This window comes from Peromyscus californicus, unplaced genomic scaffold, assembly GCF_007827085.1.
Source record: "Peromyscus californicus insignis strain IS unplaced genomic scaffold, ASM782708v3 Scaffold_11__1_contigs__length_118956290, whole genome shotgun sequence".
Lineage (NCBI taxonomy): Eukaryota > Metazoa > Chordata > Mammalia > Rodentia > Cricetidae > Peromyscus > Peromyscus californicus.
This window is the reverse complement of record NW_026294402.1, coordinates 66,030,428-66,043,379: the sequence shown is the minus strand read 5'-3', so window position 1 is coordinate 66,043,379 and position 12,952 is coordinate 66,030,428. Positions and strand designations below refer to the sequence as shown.

The 12,952-nt window shown below is 43.5% G+C and overlaps 1 protein-coding gene across 1 annotated transcript in view; it reads left to right on the top strand.

Moving 5' to 3' along the window:
* Aqp9 (aquaporin 9) overlaps window positions 1-12,091 on the top strand; it is a 48,060-nt gene extending 35,969 nt beyond the window's left edge. The window contains exons 5-6 of the mRNA XM_052729297.1: window positions 6,154-6,371; window positions 9,106-12,091. Of these exons, the coding sequence (XP_052585257.1) occupies window positions 6,154-6,371; window positions 9,106-9,280 (393 nt within the window). The 3' untranslated portion in view covers window positions 9,281-12,091. The remainder of the gene's footprint in view (window positions 1-6,153; window positions 6,372-9,105) is intronic.
* Window positions 12,092-12,952: the final 861 nt, after the last annotated feature.

Genomic DNA, 12,952 nt, shown 5'->3' with positions numbered 1-12,952 from the left:
TCTTAACACAAAACAAACAGGAAATCTGGGAAACCATGAAAAGACCAAACCTAAGAATAATAGGGATAGAAGGAGGAGAAGAATTCCAGCTCAAAGGCACAGAAAATATATTCAACAAAATCATAGAAGAAAACTTTCCCAACTTAAAGAAAGACATGCCTGTGAAGATACACGAAGCTTGCAGAACACCAAATAGACTGGACCAAAAAACAAAGTCCCTTTGCTACATAATAATTAAAGACACCAAACATATAGAATAAAGAAAGAATATTAAGAACTGCCAAGTAACATATAAAGGCAGACGTATCAGAATTACACCCAACTTTTCAATGAAGACTCTGAAGTCAGAAGGTCCTGGACATATATTTTGAAGGCACAAAGAGACCACAAATGCCAGCCCAGACTACTATATGCAACAAAACTTTCAATCCCATAGACATAGAAAACAAAATATTCTAAGACAGAACTAGATTTAAATAATACCTATCAACAAATCCAGCCCTACAGAAAGTACTAGAAAGAAAACTCCAACCCAAGAAAGTTTGCTGCACCCACAAAAACACAGGCATAGATAATCTCACACCAGCAAATCCCAAAGAAGGGAAACACACACAATACCACCATCACCAACAAAACCAAAAAATAACAGGAATTAACAATCACTGGTCATTAATATCCCTTTATATCAATGATCTCAATTCGCCTATAAAAAGACACAGAATGGATATGAAAGCAGGATCCATCCTTCTGCTGCATACAAGAAACACATCTTCACTTCAAAGACAAGCATTATCTCAGAGTAAAGGGTTGAGAAAAGATTTTCCAATCAAATGAACCTAAGAAAGAAGCAGGTGTAGCTACACTAATCTCTAACAAAATAGACTTCAAACTAAAATCAATCAAAAGAGATGGAGAAGTTCATCACAGGAAAAAAAATCCATCAAGATGAGTCTCAATTCTGAACATTTATGCCCCAAATATAAGGGCATCCAGATTTGTAAAAGAAACATTACTAAAGCTTGAATCACACATCTAAGTCCACACACTAATAGTGGGAGACTTCAATACCCCACTCTCAGCAATGGACAGGTCTCCCAGACAGCAACTTAACAGAGAAATAAGGGAACTAACAGATGTTATGACTCAAATGGATTTGACAGACATCTATAAAACATTCCACCCAAACACAAAAGGATATACCTTCTTCTCAGCACCTCATGGAACCTTCTCTAAAATTGACCACATACTTGGTCACAAAGCAAATCTCAATGGATACAAAAAAAATTGAAATAACCCTCTAAATCTTATCATATCACCATGGCTTAAAGTTAGAATCCAACAACAACACAAATTGCAGAAGGCCTACAAATGCATGGAAACTGAACAACACTCAAATGAATCACCACTGGGTCAAGAAAGAAATAAAGAAATTAAAGACTGGCGGTGGTGGCGCATGACTTTAATCCCAGCACTCGAGAGGCAGAGGCAGGTGGATTTCTGTGAGTTTGAGGCCAGCCTGGGCTACAGAGTGAGTTCCAGGAAAGGCGCAAAGCTACACAGAGAAATCCTGTCTTGAAAACAAAAACAAACAACAACAACAACAACAACAACAAAAACCAAAACCCAAACACTTCCAAGAATTCAATGAAAATGAATGCACAACATACCCAAACTTATGGGACACTATGAAAGCAATGCTAAGAGGAAAGTTCATAGCACCAAGCGCCTACATAAAGAATGTGGAGAGGGCCGGGCGGTGGTGGCGCACGCCTTTAATCCCAGCACTCGGGAGGTAGAGGCAGGCGGATCTCTGTGAGTTCGAGGCCAGCCTGGGCTACCAAGTGAGTTCCAGGAGAGGCGCAAAGCTACACAGAGAAACCCTGTCTCGAAAAACCAAAAAAAAAAAAAACAAAAAAAAAAAAACAAAAAAAAAAGAATGTGGAGAAATTTCACACTAGTGACTTAACAGCACACCTGAAAGCTCTAGAACAAAAAGAAGCAAACTCACCCAGGAGGTGTAGACAAGAAAATAATCAAAGTCAGGGCTGAAGTCAATAAAATAGAAACAAAGAGAACAATACAAAGAATCAATGAAACAAAGAGTTGGTTCTTTGAGAAAATCAACAAGATAGACAAACTCTTATCGAAACTAACCAAAAGGTAGAGAGAGAATATTCAAAAACAAAATCAGAAAGGAAAAGGAGGATGCAACATCCGACACTGAGGAAATCCAGAGAATCATTAGGTCATATTTCAAAAACCTGTACTCTACAAAATTGGAAAATCTAAAAGAAAGGGACAATTTTCTCGATAGGTACCACATACCAAAATTAAATCAAAACCAGATAAACTATTTAAATAGACCTATAAACCCTAAGGAAATAGAAGCAGTTATTAAAAGTCTCCCAAACAAAAAATGCCCAAGGCAAGATGGTTTCAGCACAGAATTATACCAGAATTTCAAAGAACTAATACCAATACTCCTCAAATTGTTCCACACAATAGAAACAGAAGGAACATTGCCAAATTCTTTTTATGATGCTACAGTTACCCTGATACCCAAACCATACAAAGATGCCGCAAAGAAAGAGACTTACAGGCCAGTCTCCCTCATGAACATTGATGCGAAAATACTCAATAAAATACTGGCAAATCGAATCCAAGAACACATCACAAAAATCATCCACCACAATCAAGTAGGCTTCACCCCAGAGATGCAGTGGTGGTTCAACATATGAAAATCTGTCAATGTAATACACCATATAAACAAAGTAAAAGAAAAAAAAAACATGTGATCATCTCATTAGATGCTGAAAAAGCCTTTGATAAAATACAACACCCCTTCATGATTATAAAGCTCTTGGAGAGATCACGGATACAAGGAACATTCCTAAACATAATAAAAGCAATATACAGCAAGCCCACAGCCAACATCAAATAAAATTGGAGCGGATCTCAAATCGATTCCACTAAAATCAGGAACAAGACAAGGCTGTCCACTCTCTCCATACCTATTCAATATAGTACTCAAAGTTCTAGCTAGAGCTGTAAGACAATGAAAGGAGATCAAAGGGATACAAATTGGAAAGGGAGAAGTCAAACTTTTGCTATTTGCAGATATTATGGTAGTATACAAAAAATGACCCCAAAAATTCTACTAGGGAACTCCTATTGCTGATAAACACCTTCATTAATGTAGCAGGATACAAGATTACCCCCCCCCCAAAAAATCAGTTAGCCCTCCTATATACAAATTATAAATGAGCTGAGAAAGAAATCAAGGTAATATCACCCTTTACAATAGTTACAAATAACATAAAATATCTTGGGGTAACTCTAACCAAACAAGTGAAAGACCTGTGTGACAAGAACTGTAAGTCTTTGAAGAAAGAAATTGAAGAAGATATCAGAAAGTGGAAAGCTCCCCCATGCTCGTGGATAGGTACGATCAACAAATGGCAATCTTACCAAAAGCAATCTACAGATTCAATGCAATACCCATCAAAATCCCAACACACTTCTTCACAGACCTCAAAAGAACAATACTCAACTTCATATAGAACAAAAAACCCAGGATAGCCAAAACAATCCTGTACCATAAAGGAACCTCCAGAGGCATCACCATCCCTGACTTTAGTCTCTACTCTAGAGCTGTAGTAATAAAAACAGCTTGGTATTGGCATAAAACAGACACGTGGATCAATGGAATCAAATCGAAGACAGTGACATTAATCCACATATCTACAAACACCTGATTTTTGACAAAGAAGCCAAAACTGTACAATGGGAAAAAAAAGAAAGTATCTTCAACAAATGGTGCTGGCATAACTGGATGTTGACATGAAGAAGATTGCAAACAGTTTCATATCTATCGCCCTGCACAAAACTCAAGTCCAAGTGGATCAAAGACCTAAACATAAATCTAGTTACATCGAACCTAATAGAACAGAGAGGACAGCCTAGGCCTCTTGGCAATCTCCTCCTTAGTTTTCTCCCTTCCGTCCTTTCTTTCTTTTCTTTTTCTTTTCTTTTTTTTTTTTTTTGAGATAGGGTTTCTCTGTGTAACAGCCTTGTTTGTCCTGGAACTCACTCTGTAGATCAGGTTGGCCTCAAACTCACAGAGATCCTCCTGCCTCTGACTCCCAAGTGCTGGGATTAAAGGCATATGCCACCACCGCCCACCCGACTTCTCCTCAGCTTTCTTGATGCATTATTTCCTTAGATCACTGTCAGCATTTGTGACTCAGGACATGTGGAGTAACAAGATACTGAGTCTTGGGTGCTCTGATCCTGGACTTCTCTTCTCTGTTTAATGGCTTTCTGACAACATATTGGTGAACATTGTCTTCTTTAGAGAAACTGGAAAGCTTTAAGAGTCCGGCTAGCTCTTTTTGGCCTCCAACGGCTGAAACACAGTAGTATCTGTCATCCAGGAATATCCCTCTCTTCTTTTTGTCTTTTTTACAATAACCAAGTTGAGAACACTCCAATTAGCACCCACTATGCACCCCAAACAGACTTCTGCTTCCTCGCTTCAGTTTTTCTTGGTCTATAGCAAGGATGCCCCTGACTCAACAGTAGGCCAACTCTGCTGCCAGTCAAAACACCATGCTTCATGGGAAAATCTTATCAGTCCACATATTCCTCCGCTCTCAACCCAGAACATTGGCAGCAACTTTTGAAGCCATGTGCTTCTCATAGAAAAGTCTAAGTGTGCATTCATCATCAATGGGTTTCACAGCTGGGAAAGATATATTGAGCTGCCTCTTGACAGAGCCCATCACCTGGGGTGCATCACAAAAAAGAGCTCCAAAATTTTGTTTGCGGCACTAGGGATTCAACCTGGGCATTGGACGTGGAAGGCAGGCTTCCCGCCACTGAACACCAAAGAATGTATATTATTGAATGACTGAGTCTATAAATTAGTGAAATTATAATTATGTCAAGTTACATCCCATAAAAAGAGGACTTCGCCGGGCGGTGGTGGTGCACGCCTTTAATCCCAGCACTCGGGAGGCAGAGCCAGGCGGATCTCTGTGAGTTCGAGGCCAGCCTGGGCTACCAAGTGAGTTCCAGGAAAAGGCGCAAAGCTACACAGAGAAACCCTGTCTCGAAAAACCAAAAAAAAAAAAAAAAAAAAGAGGACTTCAAGAAATTTGGCCCACACTAAGTAAAGACCTTGTCTCCCAAGAATAGCAGTCACTGAAGGTAGTTGTTGGAGGTCAGTCTGGTGGCCTCTAAATGGTATACTATAGGAACTGTGGGAATGATAAACTCTGGATGGTGGGCAGCTTGGGACACATTACCTATCAGGTCTTCCCATCTCTGATACTAGAGGAGCCTATCAAATTGCATGCCTGAACTTGGGTTTTTAAATGCACATTGGTAAATTATTGCGGGATTTCCTTTCAAGAGTCTAGCGTGTGTTAAGTTGCACTGGAGGACCCCGGGAGAATGGGTTTTCTCTAACTTTGCTCCCGTTTGCATTTCTTTTGTTGCAACGCAGCTTTTCCCACTCATTTCATCAGCCTGATTCTCCCGATGAGAAGCGTCTGTCCATCCCCTTCATGTGTTCATCTATTGCTCTCTTGCCTGCTGTCTTTACATCCGGTCTGAGCCAGCCCTCCTTCACTTTCTGATCTTGCCACTTGTCCCTCAGAGCTGCTGACTAGCAGCTTAGCAGACAGTGTGATAGTTGAGGACCAGTCTCCTCCGGAGCTGGACCAACTGTGTGACCTTTAGCAGGCAACCAGTCTGTAGTGGGTGACTCTGTCAGCATCTGCTTCTAGCATGTCTAGGGAAGAGCCACACTCTTGTCCCCTATGTTAGCTGCCACCAGTTTCATTTTTTAAAGATTTATTTACTTTAGGTGGATGTGTTTTGCTTCTATATCTGTGCACCAGGTGCTTGTAGGGCCTGTGGAGGTCAGAAGAGGGCATCGGATGCCCTGGAACTGCAGTTACAGATGGTTGTGAGCTGCTGTGTAGGTGCGGAGAACTGAACCCATGTCCTCTGCAAGAGCAGCAAGTGCCCTCAAGTGTGCTGGCTCTCGGCGTCAGCCCGGGTTGTTTTAACGTCTTCACAGAAGGGCTGACTTTGGGTGAGCAGGTGCACAGAACAGACTGAGCTCTGAAAGCCTTTCTCCCTCTCCAGGTGCTGTCTACCATGTTCCTCCTTCTGATTGTCTTCGCCATTTTTGACTCCAGAAACATGGGGGTCCCCAGAGGCCTAGAGCCCGTTATCATTGGCCTCCTGATCATTGCCCTTTCTTGTTCTCTGGGCCTCAACACTGGCTGCGCCATGAACCCAGCTCGAGACCTGAGCCCCAGGCTCTTCACGGCTCTGGCAGGATGGGGGTTTGAGGTCTTCACGTAAGTACCAATGGTAGGGAGGAGAGAAGAGGGTGGCTGCCGTGCTTGAGCAGGGAGGACTGAGCCCTGACTCGGAGATGCAGGAGGAGCATGTGGACCAGAGAGCAGAGGCTATGGGCACACTGGTTAAACATGAACCATTTGTATTCTATAACTTGTCTACAGATGGACTTTGTGACCACATCGAGACTGGATTTGACATCTAATGCTGCCAAGGGACTCCTGAGTCCTTCACTCTCTCAGTAGAGCAGCTTTAGTGGGCATTAGAAATGCAGAAGTCCCTGTGATAGAGAAGGACATCTCCAAATCAGCTCACACACTAGCATTTGGGGCAGAAGTTTGGCCTGTTTAATAGGCCAACTGATCAAGGTTAATCTGACATACCATATGAGATGAGATGAGAAGGGAGAGAGTAGACGGACAGAATCCATGCCAGAAGGTGGACCTGTGCCTGTAATTCCAGAGCCGGGATGGAGAGGCAGAGACAACACACAGATCCTGAAAGTGCACTGGCCAGCTGGCCTAGTTGAAAGGGGAGCTTCCACTTCCGTGAGACACCATCTCAGCTCAATAGAGCAGAGAACAATAGAGGGAAACTATATGGGAGTACCTAATACGGAATACAGGCTCCAGATGTACATGCATGGGCATTCACATCTTCACACACACACACACACACACACACAGGTTCCTGTGGCAATCCTAGGAACATAGAGTAAATGATGACTACCCTGCGTGTGTGCTGAGACAGGACCCTGCAGGTAGTCACACCTGGGCACTTTCCTTCAGAACTTGTTTCTGGCACAATGTGTCCAGCTTCAGATAAAGCAGGCAGGGTCCAGCCCATGACAGGGAGATGCTCCAGAAAGGACACTGTGGGACAGCTAAAATGGCTGCTGTGGGGATAGCACTCTTATCTCCAGACAAGGCTTCCAGAATGGTTTTTAAACCCAGAGGGGAAACCCTCTCACAGCAGGATGTGACCGGATTTGGGATTTGGGGGTATGGGAAAGGACTCTGAGAGGGCAGTCCAGCGACCTCTTGCATAAAGTAAGAGTGACATCTGGTGGCTGCCCTGCTGAGTCTCAGTGTTCTCCCATCCAATCCATGCAGCACCCCTCCCTTCATGCTCCCTGTTCAGAGAGGGCACTTCCTCAGAGACCTTCTAGACTGCCCCAGGGTTGAGACCAGGTCTCTGGAGTCCAGGACAGAGCTCCGGTTTTCTGCTTATATCCTTTATTGTCCTCTCTGATCAAAATCTGCTGTGTACAAAACAGGTGTGAAGGCTGTAGCCTCAGCACTCAGGAGGCTGAGGCAGGTGAATTCAGGAAAGCCTGAGGGAAGCCTGAGCTGCATAATGAGTTCTAGGCCACCTGGACTGCAGCGTTATCTCAGATAGACTGCAGACCCTCTCTCAGACAGACAACATCTGCTCTAGACAAAAGGCCACAAGGAGCAGTCTGTGGCTATCAAGTGTAATCATACAAAGAACAGGCCCGGGTTCTTCTATGGTCAGCATATTCTCCGTTACACCAGGAAGGAAGGTTTTTGATTTCTTATGGTTCTGGGGGGATCAAACCCAAAACCTTGTGCACAATGAACAAGAACTTTCCCACTGAAATGTTCTCCAAGCCTTTTCCTGTTAGTTCACTCTAGGACGCCAGAATCTAGTCAGAGCACAGCGAAATCCTCACAGGCACCTGTCTATTCCTCCTGTTCGCCTGCTTTCTCTGTGTTATTCTGAATGTTTGTCGTTCTCCTGGTTTTTAGGAATAGTTTTCCTCAACTCTCTACATCCTTAAATGATATATTTTGTGCCTCACTTTGCCTAAGCAACCATAGAAAGCATTCCTATGGAGCCACTTATTAAATAAACAAACAACCCTCACGAAGTGACCTGCTGCCTCCCAGACTGCATCTTTACTAGAGTGTACAGACCCTGGGGGTTTCTGCAGAGAAAAGGGGAATGGTAGTACGAAAGCCTTACAGAGTGAGGACTTGCAGAGTGCCCTGTGGGCTGTGCCACCAAGGATACACACTGGTTCTAATGATATCCGGTAGATAACTTAGCAGATAATTCACATACTGCTTTAGATTTTCCTCAGTCACTATCTGGTTGTCAGCATTAACTGTGAGTCCCCAGAATCTGCTCCCATTCTGAATCCCCTCTTCTGTTTGTTTCCTTCACAGCTTCATTGTTTCCCAATCTAGGAAAGACAGCTACTGAATAGCCTCTTAAGAGGTCCTCAATTTTGGCCATGGGTTCATGGAACCACATATTTTTTAATATATTACATTTTATTGGAGGGGTGGATAGGATGGGTGGTACACATATATTACCATGCACATGTGGAGGCCATAAGACAGCTTGCAATAATTAGTTCTCTCCTTCCAACATGTGAGTCCTGGGGATCAAACCCAGGGTATCAGGCTTGGCAGCAAGCACCTTTACCCACTGAACCATCTCACTTGCCCAAGTACCACATTTTCTAAAAGGAAAATAAACAGGGTGCAATCATTCACTGGTGTCATTAGGGTACTGGAATGGGTTCCTGATATCAGGTACACAGGAAAGTCCAGGATGGGAATGGCCATGCTGTAGTGAATGTGCTTATACTTCACACTCTTCAAGTTCAAGAGAGGTATGGACACAAGAAAGCTTCACTAGTGAATAACAAGGTAGAGATAGCAGAGTGGCCAAGACATGTCTCACTGATTTCCTGTTTGCTTTCAGAGTTGGAAATAACTTCTGGTGGATTCCTGTTGTGGGCCCTATGGTTGGTGCTGTCCTTGGAGGCCTCTTCTACATTCTTTTAATCCAAATGCATCACTCAGACCCCAGCTCAGAAGCGAAGCCAGAGCCATATGAGAACAAGCTAGAGAAACATGAACTCAGCGTCATCATGTAGTGGTGTGACCAGGTCTAGATTTACTATTCACTTGGTTCTCTCTTCAGAAAAGATGGCATCTGTGTGGTATGCTTTGGTGAGAATTGGGGATGGGGTAGGGGGAGATCTACCCAGTTTTCTCTAGCCATTTGGGGCAAACAATCGCAAAGGCAGTCATGAAAAGCTCCACCCTCCCAAGAATAGCACTGTCTCCTGAGGCAGCTTTCTCTCCTGCCTAGTTTATTGCATCTTTGATGGAAGTCCTTTCTCCCAGGTGATTGCTAAAAATTTGGAAACTTGACCATGGACTTGGTTAGATGGCCTCAGAGATCTTTATTACCCTGTATGAAACAGTGTCATCGAAGGCTCTATCTTCACAATCTACAAATACAATGTTCTGAAACTCAAAGGCCTAACAGTGGCTGTGCTTAACACCTACGGAAATGGGGAGCAAAGAGTTAACACTCCACCAAGCTGAGTGCAGTCTCTGCATAGATGCTGGTATTCTCCCAACCTAGGGCTGTAGAAAACACCAGAAAGCAGCTGAAAAGAACACTGTGGCATTTAGAAACCTCAAGACACATGATAAATTGCGGAAACTGAATGATTTTTTTTAAAATGGAAACCATTTGTCAGATTAATCTCTTGCTCTTCTGCATCTTAGATGGTCTCAATTAATTTCCAAGTCTTTAAGCATGTAATAACCTAAAATATGTTTGTAACCTTGGTGGTGAAAAATCCATCACTCTATCTTTTTAGCACAAATGTGTTTTCCTAGTGGCTCAGTCGAGGACAGACCTCTGGAGTAGGCTGTGGCTGCAGTCATCTGTGTCCCCAGAAGCCCAAACTAAAAGCTAATGGGAGCTGGCCAAGCAAACTGAAGTTGAAGGTAGAAAAAGTCCCTGGGACAAAAGCATGAACGACAGACCTTATCGCTCACAAACCACTCATAGGTGTTGTCACAGTTGATCCCAACATCGATCGTCTGAGGTAAATAACCATAGCAGCCATTTTCCAAATGAAAATCTCACGTGAATTAAGCAAGTTGCCCTCTATTTTGCAGGGTGCCTTATGCCTTCCAGAAGCTTGCTAGCTGACAGAGGGTGTTAGACATCCCACTCAGGCTTATGTGAAAGGGGGCATCAGCGGCTTCCAGAACGTATATGCTCTGTAGAAATATTGCTCCCGGATCTTAGGGCATGAGAGATCACCAGATCCCATGTTGTCTCATTTTAGTCCCACTTACTGAGGCACCAATGAAGGAAAGAAGCAGCCATCTGATAATTTTCATTTGCAGAGAAACATTCTCAGAGGTCTTTCTTCCTTAGCCACTCTTGATTTCCTTCCCAGCCAGTCCTCCCCAGCCTCCTGGAGACAGTTTCTAACTAATGCTGCTTTCAACTGGAATGAGAAATGCTCTACATCAGGGGACACACCTTCATCGCAACTGTTAAAAGACCAGCATTCCTAGAGACAACAACTTTCCCAGGCATTTTGCAAGGACAACAGAACAAGACATGAATGAGAAATGTCTCCAACACTCTGTGCTGTGCAGCCTGTGGACATATGGACTCACTTTCTAACTCTGAAATTACCTACATATTTTTTAGTTTAAATGCATTTGGGGGGATATTATTGTGTTTAGTTTTTTTTTCTTTCCATTTGATGGCTACCAAACATCCTTAGTTAAGAGTTTGTTGATACTGTCTAGGATTTTGATTTCCTGTGAGGATTTTAGAAAATATTAATGCCCAGATAGTCCTTTGTAGATAGCTCGGGTGGTTCAGGCATGCATCAAGGACTAGAAACATGGACTGGATTGAATCCTATGGGCCTAAGTTTTCCTTGAAAGCCATGTACAGTTGTCAGGATGGACTTGTTGGTAGTGTTCTCAGTGCCTTTGGTTCCTGGTGGATTACAGCATGGTTTGCAGTACTAGCAATTTTGCTTTCTCCTCCCCATACTCAGAACATCTGGAAACATCTGGAGACACTGATGGCTATCACAACTAGGAATAGGGGAAAGAGTTAATGGATAGAGATGCTGCCCCCAACAAGGCAATATCAAACTCATGTCAGTTATTGCCAGACTGAGAGACCCTGGAGTTTCGGAAGGTGAGGAGATAATCGGGAGACTGAGGCCCTACACCCTGGATTCAAGTTCTGTAGGGAGCAGAGATGTTGAACAAGCCAGAACAGATCCTTATGGTAGATTCTAATTCTCAGAGCAGGAGGCAATCCCAACTTTGAGGTTTTTGGGGGCGGGGTGGGGGCGGGTAGATTGTGCAATAGATGATCCATTCAGTTGCTCATTAATACCACCAGATGAGCAATGATCAAGATTATGAAGAGAAAGTGTGCGGTGCTGGAAGTCCACCCTAGGAAGGATATCTTAACAGAAAGAAAGCTCCCTTGTTCTATGCTCAGATCCACTCCTGTCCCAGATCTACAGTGAACATATTTGCCTCTGTTGGATTCTTCACCAAGAGAATGTCTTTGAAGTTACTTGGTCTGCGCCAGCATCACCAGCAGAGCCAAGACTCTCTTTTGAAAAGAACTCCTTTAGGAATTATAGTGGCAACATTCCTTCCCCTGCCCCCCATCAGTTGAAAAGTTCCTAGGAGCATTTATCTTAATGTCAAAAAACAGAATTTTCTGTGATTTCCCCAACCAGTTGAGGTCTCAGAGCATGGTTCTACCCAGCAAATACCTCAGCAATTATTTAGTTGTTGGATAGGATAACTGGAGCTAAAAATATTTTTTAATTTAATACTTAAGACATAATTATAATTTAAGTTGCACACACATACACACACACACACACACACACACACACACACACACACACACATCTTGTTACATAAGTTATGTCAGCATTCAGTAATATCATCATGGGAAAAGAATTGGAATTTCTGATTACAGAGAATGGTTTATAAACTTTGTTTAGCCATAAAAATGATTGTTCAAATAAAATTTTGTGTGGTATCCACAAATGAAGTGGGGCTGTTATAAATACAAAGGGGAAAGAGGGTTAAGGAAAGTTGCCCCAAGAATAACTGTATTGGGGAGATGGGGGCATCTTCAGAACACCACATCATGGTTTAAAAACCATTGACAGAACATCTCAATGAAAGTTTCAAGAACAGAAACTGGCTGCATTTAATTCAACCTCAGGCCATCTTCCATGGCCGCCTTAAGAAATGAATTTGGGCAAACAGAATTCTCCACCACCCCTGCCCCCAAAATGTCACAATGAGATGTCCCATGGGACCCTGTAACCTGCAGGACCCATTCTGCCCAACAAACCCACTATCTTCCCCCTGGCCAACCATCCCCAGCAAAATCAGCAGCCCCCAGAGGCACAAGCACCACCTGTACCATTTGGAGGAGGAAGTGAGTGACTGATCTCCCAGCTAAACTGCCCCAATCCCTAGACCCTGGGCACGGGACACAGAACACGTCATGACCCTCCCCATCCCATCTCAACCCCAGCAGTCAGCCACCAGCTAAGAGTCCTGCAGGCAGGCCACTCCACCACCTATTAGACCCTGTAACCTGCAAGACCTACTCTGTTGCCAAGCCCACAGAGGCCACCATCCTCCCCCTGGCCAACCCCCCCCCCCACAAAGTCAGCAGCCACTAGAGGCACAATTGGAGGAGGAGGTGAGTGACTGATCTCCCAGCTAAACTGCCC